Raw genomic sequence first — 16820 nt, forward strand, 5'->3', positions numbered from 1 at the left:
GGACTGTGGTGAAAACCGATTAATCGACTATTTATGATCGATGTGCGACTCATTGGCGCATAAAGGTGAGAGCACATAAACAGCTTGACATATCATAAGCAATGCCAGAGCCGCACTCAAATTCTGCTGCCGTTTCCCTTTATATAAATTTATTTTAGTAAAAGTTTAATGGAAATCGAGGAGCAAGTTGAGTTTAGGGGCTATGCTCGGATCATTTTGAAATTTTTACCGCAGGTAGGTATTTGTAACCTGATTACGGCAATGTAATTTTTTTGTGGGGGAAATACCCGGTTACCCGGTTATTCGACCCAAAAGTTCGAATATAACATCCGGTTTGTATCCGGTTCTACGTAACCGATATCAATAAAATGGGTATCATTTGAAAGCTTATGAAAATACCTATCCAACAAGTGGTCATATGACGGGGTTGCTGGAACCGGTTTCGGAGAAATTTAGGAAAATTTGCATTTTTGTATGAGTACTTTTTGAAAAACCCATAAAAACTCGAAAATGGACCCATTATAGGGTCTTAAAATCTATACACTATATTATAGCTAACACTATTGCCTTTCCAAAATGGTGTCATATGTGTTGATATCTTTTGTGGTTCCGTGGATATAAGAGGTAGAATTCATTAAATTATATTTTTCTCCAGTCTAGATGCATTTGACTTTGACCTTTATAGCTTTTTTAAGCAACCGGCCTTCGGCCGGGGCTTAAGATTTTCTCCTCTGGGGTATGTCCAACACCGGCTACGCGATCCATAGTTTTTCTAAAAATTGTACATTTTGTAAGTAGCCGGCCTTCGGCCGGGGCTTAAGATTTTCTCCTCTAGGGTATGTCCAACACCGGCTACGCGATCCATAGTTTTTCTAAAAATTGTAATTTTTGTAAGTAGCCGGCCTTCGGCCGGGGCTTAAGATTTTCTCCTCTAGGGTATGTCCAACACCAGCTACGCGATCCATAGTTTTTCTAAAAATTGTAATTTTTGTAAGTAGCCGGCCTTCGGCCGGGGCTTAAGATTTTCTCCTCTGGGGTATGTCCAACACCGGCTACGCGATCAATAGTTTCCTAAAAACTGTAGTTTTCGAAAGTAGCCGGCCTTCGGCCGGGGCTTAAGATTTTCTCCTCTGGGGTATGTCCAACACCGGCTACGCGATCCATAGTTTTTCTAAAAATTGTAATTTTTGTAAGTAGCCGGCCTTCGGCCGGGGCTTAAGATTTTCTCCTCTGGGATATGTCCAACACCGACTACGCGATCCATAATATTCTAACAACACCAAATTAAAAACAAAGCAGATTAACAAGAACGTTAAACCCGACACAAAACTTGGGTTCACTCAAACTGCTTTCATAAGTAACGACTTTAAAAGTCAATATCTTCGGAACTACAAAAGATATCAACACATATGACACCATTTTGGAAAGGCAATAGTGTTAGCTATAATATTGTGTATAGATTTTAAGACCCTATAATGGGTCCATTTTCGAGTTTTTATGGGTTTTTCAAAAATTACTCATACAAAAATGCACATTTTCCTAAATTTCTCCGAAACAGGTTCCAATTACCCCGTCATATGACCACTTGTTGGATAGATATTTTCATAAGCTTTCAAATGATACCCATATTATTGATATCGGTTACGTAGAACCGGATATAAACCGGATGTTGTATCCGAACTTTTGGGTCGAATAACCGGGTAACCGGGTATTTCCCCCACAAAAAAATTATATTGCCGTAATCAGGTTACAAATACCTACCTGCGGTAAAAATTTCAGGTCAATCCAAGCATAGCCCCTAAACTCAACTTATGCCGAAATCGATATGGAATATATAGTTTTCATAGGTTAGTATCAACCGATTTCAAATTAAAACCGCTCTAAAGCCTTAATACACAATTAATCTGCTACAGATGACTCTACATGACGACTTTTTTAATGTTGCCATGTATTTTGAGGTGATGCCATGGCAGAAAAATACAGGTAGATGCATCAACGGGAGCATTGATATGTCAAAAAATTTAAATGTTTTTTTTTTTTCAAATATAAGTAGATTTTTATATACTTTCTTATACTACGTCAATCGGGGGCTATTATAATTCGCGTTTTTCAACAATTTTTACAAATTTAAATAGTTTTTCATTCAACATTTTCAATTCCAAAATTGGTTTGACAGTTCATTGTCCAAGCAGCTGTGTCGACGCGTCTACCTATATTCTTCTACCATGGGTGATGCCAACAACGATGGAAGAATTTGGTAATGCTAACTACAAACCATGGTAGAAGAATTCAGGTAGATGACGATAGAAGAACTACTAAATATGGGATTCTCTTGGTATGTTCTAGAAATTCAAAAATGTAGAAGTTTTTACTACAGCAACCTATTTTCCCGTTTATGATATCGAACAAAATTTCAAAAGTTCTTGCAGGTACGGGAACAGGACAAATTATTACAGGCAGCAGGAAACCCCAGCTGACTTGACTCTACAGTAATACCAGTGTCAAATTCGATAATGACGTTTTTGATATAATTCCCTTTTTGGACATAAAAAAGATTCTTGCAGGAATCTACAAGATTTGCAAGGATATCATAAAGGAAAAATCGTTTATCGTAGTAAACTTTATCTTGTAAGTTCTGAAATAGAGCAGTAGTTTTCATGTCTTCATAGGAAATTATGAAAATCCCCATGATCTTTGCCGTAGATTCGCCAGCCAACAAGACAGTCACATCTGAATTTAAAGTCGACGTCGAGGTCGAGATTTGTTTCCAGCCGCCGTGACATTGCCAGAATCCATCAGCGTGGAGAATCCAATACACAAGGCATGTCCAGCCATGGTAGAAGAATACAGGTAGATGCATTAACGCTTGTGAACATTGATATGTCAAAATTTTTAGGATTATTTTGAAAATAAGTAATTTTTTATAAGTTTTCTTATACGACGCCAATCAAAGGTTGTGATAAATAATATGAATTTTCAACAATTTTTTAAAAAAATTAAATAATTTTTCATTCGAAATTTTCAATTTAAAATTTGGTTTGACAGTTTAATGCCCCAGCAGCTGTGGCGATGCGATTGCCTGTATTCTGTTACCATGTCCAGCTATGTGAATGTATATTTTCTTGTGTATATGTTTATCTAGTTTTAACAAAGCGGTTTACATGGTATTAACCTGGAAACCATGGCAAAACAATAAAGGTAAACTCATTTGCTAATTTTAAATGGCAACCCTTTTCCGAATAACTCGACCCTGTCATTTTCTTAAATAAAATCTATTTTCATATCTAAGGCAGAAATAAATAAAATATTTTTTGGCATTCCTTTTTAAATATACACGTATCATATCTTAGGAATACTAAGTTTATTTATCTGTCCTTGGACTTAAACATATAAATATAAAGATTTCAACCCCTTTATCTTATGAAACGTTTTCGGTGATGTTAGTTCTTGTGTAGGCCTCGAACGACGTTTTATTTAAGGATCAAACCCCCAGATTTACCAGCTGGAAAATGTTGCCAAAATCTTAACAGCACTCAAACGGAAACTTACGCTGACAATTTCTTGTAGCTAAATGTAACAAAATTCTTGATATTGTCTTCATACTTGTCCTAAGCGAACCCAAATTCAACCATTCCATAATTAAGTTTAATATGGCTCATCAGACTAACAGTACGTTTACATATAAAAGGGTTAACCCACTGGATTTGGATTAAAATTGTCATATCCATTACTTATACTTCAAATAAATCCTTTTAAAGTAGGTTAACCCTACAAAAAGTTCTAACGTAAACATTGCATAATATTTTAGTTTCCAGTTTTAAATTATCAGCCTGTTCCACGATCTCGAAAGAAAATTTGTGCGAACGAAGGCTACTCACTCACTTTCGTATAAGAATGCGTTCCACTAACTTTCGTTCTTTCTTTCGCATAGCCTTACGTGATTCAGTGTTGCTAAATATTTTTTTGGAAAAATTAATCGCGAAATAAAGCAAAAAAAAGCGTCAAATGTCTAATTTAAACGCGAAAAAGCAGCGGTTGCTCTGTCTCAACTGACAGTTCACTTGTAAACAAACAAATTGTAAATAAACAAACAAAATAAAATTTCTAGTGATTGTGTTCAAACTATTTGTGTTCTTAAAAAATAAAAAAAAAATGAATATTTCCGTAGCCCTATTTTTTATGGATAATGAGGGGGAGGTTCGAAATGTGCCACGGAGGCATTTAAGAGATGCTTCGAATTTATTTGAAGTACCTAACAACCAGTAAGTATGATTGTATTTTTACATTTTTGAAATAATAAAAAATGATTTTTTCTAGGTTTGTGGCCAACTTTCATGTGTCGAGGGAAGTTTTCGGGCTCTTTTGGATATGATGGAAGAGAAGTGGGTGCCCGGTTGCAGAACTACCCAAATCCGCCCCGATTTAAAACTTCTTCTGCTGCTTCCAAAAATTGGCATTCCTCTGGCGAACACAGGATTCTCCTCCATTTACTCAACTAGTGCCCGCAGCTGTGTAGTTGATGATTTTTTCGTGCTGGAATTGAGAAAATAAAAAAAATATATATTTGTTGTTCACATATTAAATTGCATTTATTATTTTTACAGCCTGTTCCACGATGTCGAAAGAACACGTTCGCACAACTTTTACACGACAAACAGCTGATTTCCGTTCCACTAAAATCCATCAGAACGAAAATTTGCACGAAAATCAAAGCGAACGAAAACGTAAGCGTTTCAGTGTAATTTTGCGTTCCACTATCTTTTTTCTTTCGTACGCATGCGAACACAAATGTCAAAATCAGTCACTTGTGTGTTTGCTGTCGAATGATAAAAATTAAGGAAAATTGTTTTAACATAAACATTTCTTGATTGAAAATGGAAAGAAAAATGTAAGTAAAAATAATAAATGCAATTTAATCTGTGAACAACAAATATATATTTTTTTATTTTCTCAATTCCAGCACGAAAAAACTACACAGCTGCGGGCAATAGTTGAGTATATGGGGGAGAATCCTAAGTTCGCCAGAGGAGTGCCAATTTTTGGAAGCAGCAGGCAATCCCATGAAGACCACTGGAAGACACAAACCTAGAAAAAATCATTTTTTTATTTTAAAAATGTAAAAATACAATCATACCTACTGGTTGTTAGGTACTTCAAATAAATTCGAAGCATCTCTTAAATGCCTCCGTGGCACAATTTGAACCTCCTCCTCATCATCCATAAAAAATAGGGCTACAGAAATATTCATTTTTTTCTTTTTTAAGAACACAAATAATCTGAACACAATCACTAGAAATTTTATTTTGTTTGTTTATTTACAATTTGTTTGTTTACAACTGAACTGTCAGTTGAGACAGAGCCACTGCTGCTTTTTCGCGTTTATATTAGACATTTGGCGCTTTTTTTTTTTGCCTTATTTCGCGATTAATTTTGCCAAAAAATATTTTGCAACACTGAATCACGTAAGGCTATGCGAAAGAAAGAACGAAAGTTAGTGGAACGCATTCTTATGCGAAAGTGAGTGAGTAGCCTTCGTTCGCACAAATTTTCTTTCGAGATCGTGGAACAGGCTGTTACTTACATTTTTGTTTCCATTTTCAATCAAGCAAAACTATTTTCCTTAATTGTTATCATACGACAGCAAACACACAAGTGACTGATTTTGACATTTGTGTTCGCATGCGTACGAAAGAAAAAAGATAGTGGAACGCAAAATTACACTGAAATGCTTACGTTTTCGTTCGCTTTGATTTTCGTGCAAATTTTCGTTCTGATAGATTTTAGTGGAACGGAAATCAGCTGTTTGTCGTGTAAAAGTTGTGCGAACGTGTTCTTTCGATATCGTGGAACTGGCTGTATATTTTTCTCTGACTTTTATACCCTTTAAAAGACGTGAAAATTAAAAAAATATTTGTTCGAATTTCTTACCAGGGGTACGCCCATAATCAATGAAGAACTATAAAATATACATTTGAAAATGTAGGGACAAAAAAAATTGTAATCGTATGAAATTACCTTGGTAATTGAACCATGCCTGGAACAAATCCAAAAAATTAATTTTTCAAAGCACCTACAAAGACATAAAAGTATAAAGATATTACAAGACATGGTAAAAATATGGCAACGCTGTAAAAATACCTCTGTTCTTATGATATCAAAACAATATAGTAAACATGGTAGAAGAATACAGGTAGTCGCTTCGACACAGATCCTGGAGCAATGAACTGTCAAACCGATTTTGGAATGGAAAATGTTGACTGAAAAGTTATTGACATTTGTAAAAATTGTTGAAAAATTCATATTATAAAAACCACCGATTTGCGCCGTATAAGAAAATATTTAAAAATATACTTATTTTTGATAAAACATTTAAAAAATTTTGACATATCAATGTTCTCAAGCGTTGATGCATATACATATATTATTCTACCATGATTGTAACCATAGCATAATTACAGAAGATAGGGGGGGTTTCTCCAATGTAAGAATTTTATTAAAAATGAAAAATAAATGAAACCAACTGTTGCATATTTAAAATTCTACTTGACAGTATAAGACTCCAGCACAGAGTTGCATTTTTCTAGTTTCATTGAAGTTGAGCAACCTTTCTTATTGAGCCATGATAGTAACCAATGTTAAGTGATTTAAACCGCTAAAGGTGAGGGTACATAAGCAGCTTGGCATCATGGTGAGGCATATTAGTGTCAATTTGTAAGGGAAAATGACGACAGGATTCGAGAGCGGCTCTGGCATCCCCTAATGATATGTCACAAAATATGCCATGCGAAGACTTCAAGCTGCTTATGTACAAACACATTAAGTCAATTAATTGAAAATGTTAATGAAATAAAATTTTGAAACAAAATGTTTGTGTTTTCCAAACTTTTATTTATCATTCTTTTCTAAAATTGTGGTTTTTATATTAAAATGCCTGTTTCATTAGCTGTTGTTGAAGATAGTATAGCCACAAACCATTTGCTCAACATGCATTTTGTCTAGTCGTTGTGAGGTTGTATCCACGTTGTGATCAGCGTGTTGTATTTAGCAATTTTAATCTTCTGGCTTGTACAATCATAAATGCTGGCTCGATTTCAGAAAAACATGACAAGTTTGGCAGAATTTGCTTACTTAGTAGCCTTTGTCTGGCTCCATAAAGCGTTGGACAGTGGCAGAGTAAGTGCTTCACCGTCTCGGTTTCCTCCTCGTCCTGACGCAGTATTCGGTGTCGTGACCTGTAATTAGGTCCACCATAAACTTTAGGTCAGGTTTCGTCAACGAGATGAGCGATCAACACCGTTCAGAGATAACCACCCATATTTTTTCCTTCCAATCAGCCAGTTCTGATGGGATCTCGCAAGGTAGTGCTTTTGTAATACTTGGAAGAAGTGACACAATGATGGCTTCACTGAGCTATCGATTTCTAGATCTACTGGCCTATTCATCTGCTGTTTCATTGCCGGATATGTTACAATAACTAGGGAGCCAACAAAGTTTGGCAGATCTTTTAAACTTTTTCAGAGCATTTCTGCATTCCAGAACAGCCATAGATTTGATTGTAACAGAATAAAGAACCGCTTGACCATAGACATATGTATATAGTCAACGGTCTATTCAATTCGTTCTCTTTTTCCACAGCTCCATGACTTTCCTGAAATCAAAAACTTCTGCCTGAAAAACGCTGCAGTCGTTGTTCAGTTTAAAGGATCTCCGGATATTCACTCTTAAAAGAACCTGTAATTAGTAGCGATGCTACTCTTTGGACTTTATCAATTCTTTTAATGAAGGTAGTTTTGCCTAAAGATTGCCATACTAGCCCTCCATAAGTTAGTATTGACCGAACAACTGATTCATTTAACCATTTGATAATATGTGGCTTAAGTTTCTACAAGAATAGAGTGCGATTAAGTCACTCATCGATCGCTCCCCGATATTCCTTTTCCAATTTAATTTTTGGTCAAGGACAGTACGGAAGTACTTACCGAATTGTGGGGTACCCCTAGTAACCGATTTTCTGACGAAGCACTGCCCGATGCTTGAGTTGATGATCCTGCTAAAGAGCATAACATCAATCCATTCAATTAGAAGTGGTGGTAAACTAAGTTTTGTAAGGGAACCATTAGTTGTCCCATGGGGCATTGTCGAAGGCTCCTTCTATATCGAGAAAGCCTTCCAAAGTGAAGCACGAGTCATTCAGGTTCTTCTCCACAAAACCCATGACATCATTCTGCGCTCTTTCGCCAGTTTTTCCTTTCATGTAGACATGCTGATCCGTGCTTATCGAAGTCAAAGGTACCAGCGATCTGATCTCAATACCTATTAGTCTCTCTAGAGTTTTTAATAGAAATTACTGACTGGATTTGGAAGTACATGACTTGGTTTCCCCGTCTTGGGAATATAATTGACTGTACTTCCCTCCACACTGATGGAGAGAGAGACGCAGACAAGCCTTAAATATCACTTCCAGAAATTGCATAATTACCGTCGATGCATGCTGTAAGATTTTGGGGTGCCTACAATCCTATCAATCAGACTCACCTCCTCTACCCCACAGTGCTGACTATGTTGCTCTGCCAGTCGATCTGTGCAGTTCAGAAAGTGAGTGCTGGCTAGCAGATTGAGAGTCTCTTACCTGAGTCATTCCAACTTCCATCTTTCCCTTTATGCATCCAATGGATTTAGGATCATTTGAAAGAACTTTACGAAACCTGGATGCTTCATTGACATCTTCTATAGACTCAGAAAAACACACCCACGGTTTTCTGTTGCCTCAGGTTATGGTTCCTCCGTTGACCGCATTGTTTTGCCGTTAACATTTAAAGAAAACAAATGGCAGTTTAAAACACACATATTCTCCCTATATTTACATTTGCCGTTGATTTAGCAGGGCAAGAGAGTCTCTCACCACTACTAATGCAAATATGATGAACAAGGTAGATGTACTAGGTAATCGCATCAGCCCAGCTGACGGCATCATTAAATGTCAAAACAAATTGTTGTAATGAAGAATTCGCCCTAAATGAATGCAACAACAAATTTGTTTATGTTGTCTTCCCTAAAAGTACCTTTTTATAATATTTCAAATAATTTTAGAGCAAGTTAAGAGTGAAACCAGTAAAAAAATTAAAAGAAAATGAAGGAAGGAGGTTAGAATGGAGTGCAGCTTTAAGAATTAAGTTAGCCTCAACATCTAAGATTCCCATAGTGCAAGAATTTGACTCTTGTCATTTGCAGTTCCGGAAAACTTTCGGTTTAAACCAGTAAAATATAGTCATTTTAAGTTTCTTGGTTTAAAAAATATCGCAATACTACAATTAATACTTATTTTACTCTTATTTGTTTTACAATAAAAACTTTTATTGCGACGTTCGTTTACGACGAGAGGCACACAAAATAAAATGTAAACAAACACCTCGTTTCTGATTGGTTGAAACAAATTTGCCGCAACCTTTAAATGTCATGGCGAATCTATGTTTTTTGCCTTAGATGCCAATTTTGACATTTGAGGGGACCACAAAAGTTGCTTTGTTGTAGCAATTCGCCGATGCGGTTACCTGTTAGATCTACCTTGGCTGCTTTATGTGAATTTTTGTTTCTCTCACACACACAAGCGCAATGTTCATTTTGTGCATCTATGGACAAGAATGGATTTTTGGAGTTATTCCACAAGATTGAATCTAAATTGACAGGACAATACAGTTTTATCATAAAATTGTACAATTTTTTACCCACTTATGCCATGTTTACGTTAGAACTTTTGGTAGTGTTAACCTTCTTTGAGAGGATTTATTTGAAGTAAAAGTAATGGATATGACAATTTAAATCCAAATCTAGTGGGTTAACCCTCATATATATAAACGTACTATTACGTCTCAAATTTGCATTTATTTTGCAACCAAATTTAAAATAATTTCAAACCATTGTATTTTTTATTCAAAACAGTACACACATACACAAAATGACTGAATAAAGGTGAGAATACATAAAACGCTTATCTGACTGGCTTAAGTCATTGGCTAGCTTCTTTATAGTGGAACAATGGGGTTTTAGGTTGACGTACTTCGATTTTGGCTCAAGGCTTCTTTGTTCATTTCCGAAGAAGCAAGCCGATGACTTAAGCCAGTCAGGAAAGCGTTTTATGTAGTCTCACCTTAAGGGCACCAAAAGAAAAATTATATGTTGGGGGTAGCTTTGTTCTATCTACGTCAAGTTTTCTTTTATTACTTATTATTTTATGTAGTGAAAATGTAAAAACAGATGAAAAAATATTTCTGCTGTTAAGATTTGTGCCTAAGTTGTTTTGATGGATCAGCTGTTATCTTACAAATGTTTTGCAAGTTGCTGATCGTTTACGTTTTACTAACTTCTTACTGAGTAAGTGTTACTGGAAAAGTAAACGAACGAACCTTGTACCGTCGTTTTCAATATGTCGTTCTCTTATTAGTTCCCTTTTGAAATCTTGAAAAGCAACATATCAGACAATCAGGTTTCTACTACTTTGCATACTAGTAAATTTACCTAGGAAGTAGTCATAAAGGAAAACGCCATATTTGTCTGCGTTCCCCTCGTTTTGTCCACAAAATTTTCTAGTTGTTTGTGCTATATATATATATATATATATATATATATATATATATATATATATATATATATATATATATATATATATATATATATATATATATATATATATATATATATATATATATATATATATATATATATATTGGTAGAAGAATACTGGTAAACGCATCGACACAGCCAAACCAATTTTGGAGTTGAAATTTTTGAATGACAAATCATTCAAAACGCTTATTATAATAACCTCTAATAGACTTCATATAAAAAACATATGAAAATCAACTTATATTAAAAACAAATATTTTAAACTTTTTAACAATGTTCCCAAACGTTGATGCATCTTTTCCATAGTGCATAATTAACAATTTTCAAATGTCAGTATGAACGTGGCATAGTTGCATATCTTATTGTACCGTCGTTCTCAATATGTCACTCTCTTACTAGTTCCCTTTTGAACTCATTTTCTTAGTTCACTACAAAATTAGATAGATGTAGGAACCAACTAAGGACAAGAATAAATCATATATTTCATATAAAAAATTAACAAAAGAGGTTGATATTTCTTCACATATCGTTGTGAACATTAAACATTACTTTTAACCTTTTGTTGCCGTTTCAGAAAATATTGGATAAAATGTCGAGCAGAAAAGCATCTCATGCAGGCAGTTGGTATACCGATTCAGGTCAGTAAACTATAAAAAAATAGAAGGAAATGCAATTCTGTTCTGAAAGATAATTTCCACAACCAGGTTGGAAGAGTTGAGATTTTGTGTCTCAAAATCCTAGCGAAAAATATACTCTGTAGTAAAAGACGCATCCAGTCTACATAATCCCATTTCCATAAAGTATATTTTTATAATACAAAAAGATGATAAAAAAAGAAATTTGTTTAATTCTGCATTTCTTTGTTGTTGTCTACACTTAATTTCGCATCTCCTGAGTCTAGTTCCAACTTTTTCTGAAGTTCAGTTACTCGGTCGCAAGAGATTTCGATTATATGAGTCATGCGTTTGGTAATGTCTTGTACATCATTTCGCTGTCTCTTCAATTTCTCCAGTCCATGTTGGAATTGCGTACAGACTTTAAAGAATTCACTCAGCTCGGGAATGTCGCCAAATTCGCCTGGGTGTCTACGAAATTTTCCAGCCATTTCTTGAGTCAATTCGCTCAGACGATTGTCGACATACTTTTGGTCAAATGTGTTTTTCAAATCATTTACAATAACTTTGATATCATTGTTTTTGCCCTCCAAATGTACATCTTTGATACGAGACTTTAAACAGCCAAAATTTATACTTTCAAAACGATCTGCAATGGTTTGAAATAATTGATAACTGTGATTGAGATCAAGATTAATTTTTTGCATTTCATCGTCTATGGAATAATAGCCATGGGTTTTTTGTAAATTGAACAAAGGAGGAGGAACGTTTTCTTGTTTTGGTAATGTAGGATTTTTGAGTTCTTCTTCCACGACATCTATTTGACATTTCTGGGAATACTTTTCAGTATCTGAGGACCTGAAAGAGACAAGAAGTCGCCCAAAAATTATATAGGCACCTAAAGATTTTTTGGATTGTCTTACTCATCATCTATAATTGCCACCAATTCATGTCTTATCGATTCCAATAAAAAGTTGGTTCCTTCATCATTACGATGTTCCATTGCAAATCGGATTTTTAATTAAAAATGTTGTTTCTAGTCGTAGCAGAAGATTCAAACGATATGTTTTGGAATATAAAAATTGTTTACCTAAACAAACATTGTTGGCATAGTTATCACCTTGCCTACTTCATATATTAGTTCGTTCATATGTAGGTAGTACGCTGCACGGCGATATGGTGGTGTTTTTTTATCAGACTGTCTGTCGATTATTATTTACTTTTTTCTCCAGAAATATGTAGCCAATAAGATTTCTGTGAAGCATTGGGTACTGGCTATTCGGTCAGTCTTGATGGGTATTAATGTGTTTTTGTTTATTTGTAGCTTCTGAACTATCACGTCAACTTGATAATTGGCTGGGAGCCGCGACACTTTCACATGGGCCGGCTAGGGCTATAATAGCCCCGTAAGTACATAAATTTAAATTATAATACATTTCATGTTTTCAATTGTGCTTTTTTCTTTGCAGCCATGCTGGATATACGTATTGCGGTGCATGCGGTGCTTTTGCATATCGACAAGTCAGTCCGGCTGTAGTGTAAGCACTTACATTGTGACCCATATCCTCATAATGATAATAATAAATGTCTACTTTGTAGTAAGCGCGTCTTTATTTTGGGACCATCACATCACGTACGTCTTCGAGGCTGTGCCTTATCAATTGCTAAAAAGTATGCAACCCCGCTTTATGATCTCAAAATTGATACAGACAGTAAGATATTTCCTGAATTACAAACATAAAAATTAAAAAAAATATTGCAAACATTTTTGATAATTAGTTAATGCCGAATTGGAAAAGACTGGTCACTTCTCCTGGATGGATATGAAGACGGACGAGAATGAGCACAGCATCGAAATGCATCTACCTTATATTGCCAAAGTTATGGAAGAGTAAGATATAAAAAATTGCTAGCATAAAAAAATCTCTAAATTCCACTCATTCACCTGTTTAGTTTTAAAGATCAATTTACGATTGTTCCAATTTTGGTGGGCTCGCTAAATCCAGACCAGGAGGCATTGTACGGACGCTTACTGGCAAACTATTTCACAGATCCTCAAAATTTATTTGTCATATCTTCAGACTTCTGTCATTGGGGTCATCGTTTCAATTACACCTACTATGACAAATCATGTGGTCCAATTTACAAATCCATTGAAAAGCTGGATAAACAGGTATGATATATTTATATATGAACGTTTTGTGAATTTATTGGCATTTTCATTCACAGGGAATGGACATCATTGAAACCCTAAAACCGGAAACATTCACTGCCTATTTGCGGGAATACAACAACACCATTTGTGGACGCCATCCCATTGGCGTAATGCTAAGTTCAGTAAAAGTTCTCCAAGAACAAGGATACAATATGAGCTTTAAATTTTTAAAATACGATCAAAGTAGCCATTGTAAAGTAATGGATGATTCGAGTGTTAGTTACGCTTCCGGTTCTTTAGTTTTTGAGTGCTAAAGATAATGCTATATAAAAGTAATATATTTAATCCAACAAGACATTAAAATAAACCGGCCATTACGCTTTTATTGTTCAAACCGTAAACAATTATATATTGTCTTCGAAATAAGCAAATTGTACATATTATAAGCGTTTGGCTCTAAATAAAAACAGCTTTAAATCAATGACTGTATTATTTTTTAAAAAATGGTGAAACATGTAGGTTTTCAAGAGGGATGCTTGAAATGATAAGATCGACAATTTTTTAAACAGTAGATTTGTTCAAAACCGATTGGGACCGAAATTTAAAGCAAGGAGTTGAACTATCCACTGAGAATATGGAATGGTAAATGAATGATAGTTGATCAAAAATTGGGACCAACGCTTCCAAAATACTAAAAATCAGAAGACAGCGTTAAATGGGGACTATAACTAAACGTGGACTGTGGACTATGTAGGGTATATTAGATCTGTCATTCCTCTCGTTGAATAAAACCTTTCCATTTATTAGCATTATCCGACGACATTGCTTCTTTATAACTTCTTGGACCATTTGAAACGAAATCAATGGCACAGAATACTGACGAATTTTGGTTTTGATTTGCAATACGATCTGATCTCCGAATTTGTGGTTCCTCCACACTTTCTTGCCTGTAGCTTCTGCTAGGAGTCCATGCACGATTTTGTGCGCTGACTTCATCGCTATTTGATGGCCAATCTGTTTCTAAATACACGCTGTCTGTATCGGATTCCTCAGCAGGGGTTTCATTCGGAGTTAGAGTTTCTTCAGATGAATTTTGCATACTTGGATCATTAGCTATTACGGAAGGTGTTGATTCATTAAGATTGTCTTGATAATGGGATTCTCTCTCCCCTGAATCAGCGCTTTCGTTTTGCAATAATTCTGGATAATAAAAGTCTTCATTTCTTGGCTCAGTTCTGTTGACTTTCCCGTTCTCCATAAATGTTATATCACGACAGATTATTATCTTGCTATCCTTGGGACTAAACAAGCGGTATGCCTTGCTTTCAGCACTATATCCCACCATTATGCATTCGGTTGACTTCGGATCTAACTTCGATCTTTTATCTTTCGGTATGTGTGCAAAAGCAGGACAGCCAAACACTCGAAGGTACGTTAAATTTGATTTTCGACCGCTCCATATTTCTTCTGGACATTTCTTTTGTTGTCGACATGGCACTCGATTTATGAGATATGCTGCAGTAACTGCTGCTTCAGCCCAGAAACGATTATCTAAGCCACTATCGATGAACATACAACGGACCCTTTCAATGATTGTGCGGTTCATACGCTCCGTCACACCATTTTGCTCCGGGGTGTATGGACACGTCTTCTGATGTATAATGCCTTTTTCTTTGCATAACTTCTCAAATTGGCGATTAACGTATTCTCCACCATTGTCTGATCGGAAAATCTTTATTTTTTTTCAGTCTGGTTTTCAGCCATATTCATAAATTCCACAAATTTTGAAAACACTTCAGACTTACTTTTTATGGGATACGCCACAACTTTCCTAGAGAAATCATCAATGAAGGTTACAAGGAAACGTGTTCCAGAAAACGAGCACTGGTTCAACGGACCAACAACATCAGTGTGTATAATTTGCATTATTAGGTTTTCGGCATTGCTTTCCTTGTAGACAGATTGTGCATGTACCATCTTCTTTCTCCGAAAAATTTAATCCAAAGTTGGCTTCTTTAACATCTTCGAGTTTCGAATGGCAAATATGACCCATTCTGCGATGCCACAAATTCAAATTACCTGAAACAGCAAATACTTTATCTTTCGAGTTTTCAGATTCACATTCTAATCTGTATAATTCATTGTGCATCTTTGCAAAGGCTATAACTTTTCCTTGCTTGTTTCGGATTTTGCAGGAATCGCCCTCAAATATCACAGACTTGTCACTTTTTGTAATTTGCCGCACGGACAACAAGTTCGTACAAAGATTTGGGACAAATTCAACGTCCTTGACAATTACATTCTTTGCCCCATCTTTACCAGAAACTTTCAGATCGATGTCGCCAATGCATTCAACTTGAAGTTCTTCCTTATTTGCAACGATGACTTTTTTGTTTTCTACATGTCGTTTGTTATACATCTTGCTATCATAATTTGTCATATGATTACTTGCACCACTATCGATGTACCAAGAGCTTAAATTAGAACTCATATCGGACGTGGCTTTTGCGTAAGAAATTCCATCAATTGTGGCAAATAAAACTTCAGATTTCTTCACATGCTTGCCGTGTTCAATCTTACTTACATTGTTTCTGTTTGGGCAATTCTTGGATATATGACCAGTCTTCTTACAATTGTAGCACGTAATTTGCTTCCTGTTCTTTGAAAATTTAGCTTGAAAAGCTGAGTCTCTGCCATTAACGTTATCGAATTTCGCATCTTGTAGCAACAGATTTTTCACCATATCCACGGTTAGCTTCTGTTTGGAATTTTCAACGGCCATAACTAATGGTTTGAAATCATCGGTCAGTCCAGCTAGCATCAATGAGGCAGTCAACTCATCATCAATGTTTAATCCTGCATTCTTTACCTTTAATGCGATGATGACCAAGTCGTTCACATACTCCTGAATTGTTTTATAATTCTGCATCTTGATGTTGACTAATTGTTTCAATAATTCCACTTTCCGTGTAAGTCCTGTATCCTCATATGCATTAATCAAGGCAGTCCATGCATCTTTCGCTGTTGTAGCAGCCGCAATGTGACCATAATCATGTAATGTAATTTCTGCCAGGGCTTTTTCATTCAGTTCGGTATCCGGCATTTCTTCATTTACAGCTTTCCAGCAACCTTTTATCACCAATAACGATTTTGCTTGTCTTTTCCAGACATCAAAATTCTCGCGGCCCCGCAATTTCTCCATTGGGTACAATAATTGGCTGCTTGCCATAGTTTTCACTATTTTTTCAAAACTTTTTTAATGTGTCTAGAGGCCCATAACCTATTGTGTTTAAAGTTTTATTGAAAACTGAAAAAATATGTATTCTAATTTACAAATCGTTTGAATACAAATTCAATGCATACAAGATATAATATAACAATTAAAAGTAGTAGTGTAAAAGGTAGTTTTACATTCAAATTACAACAAA

At 35.4% G+C, this 16820-nt stretch overlaps 2 protein-coding genes and 2 long non-coding RNA genes across 4 annotated transcripts; 2 read left to right on the plus strand and 2 right to left on the minus strand.

Annotated features, from left to right (window-relative positions):
- Window positions 1–4113: 4113 nt before the first annotated feature.
- On the plus strand, window positions 4114–4583 carry LOC131804217 (uncharacterized). Its single transcript, XR_009342966.1, has 2 exons — window positions 4114–4262; window positions 4318–4583. It is a non-coding gene; the product is annotated as an uncharacterized LOC131804217 (long non-coding RNA).
- A 328-nt stretch (window positions 4584–4911) lies between these two features.
- LOC131804216 (uncharacterized) lies at window positions 4912–5277 on the minus strand. The gene is made up of 2 exons (XR_009342965.1): window positions 5139–5277; window positions 4912–5085 (listed from the first exon to the last, which is right to left on the minus strand). It is a non-coding gene; the product is annotated as an uncharacterized LOC131804216 (long non-coding RNA).
- Window positions 5278–11000: 5723 nt separating this feature from the next.
- LOC101889576 (protein MEMO1) lies at window positions 11001–13873 on the plus strand. Its single transcript, XM_005181057.4, has 8 exons — window positions 11001–11130; window positions 11198–11261; window positions 12562–12643; window positions 12707–12775; window positions 12837–12949; window positions 13017–13128; window positions 13191–13410; window positions 13467–13873. Exons 2-8 carry the CDS (start codon window positions 11213–11215, stop codon window positions 13704–13706), a joined length of 885 nt encoding a protein of 294 aa, XP_005181114.1. The 5' UTR covers window positions 11001–11130; window positions 11198–11212; the 3' UTR covers window positions 13707–13873.
- Window positions 11400–12300, minus strand: LOC101889406 (uncharacterized). Its single transcript, XM_005181055.4, has 2 exons — window positions 12161–12300; window positions 11400–12095 (listed from the first exon to the last, which is right to left on the minus strand). Exons 1-2 carry the CDS (start codon window positions 12238–12240, stop codon window positions 11468–11470), a joined length of 708 nt encoding a protein of 235 aa, XP_005181112.2. The 5' UTR covers window positions 12241–12300; the 3' UTR covers window positions 11400–11467.
- Window positions 13874–16820: the final 2947 nt, after the last annotated feature.

Source organism: Musca domestica, unplaced genomic scaffold (genome assembly GCF_030504385.1).
Source record: "Musca domestica strain aabys unplaced genomic scaffold, Musca_domestica.polishedcontigs.V.1.1 4, whole genome shotgun sequence".
NCBI classification, from domain to species: domain Eukaryota; kingdom Metazoa; phylum Arthropoda; class Insecta; order Diptera; family Muscidae; genus Musca; species Musca domestica.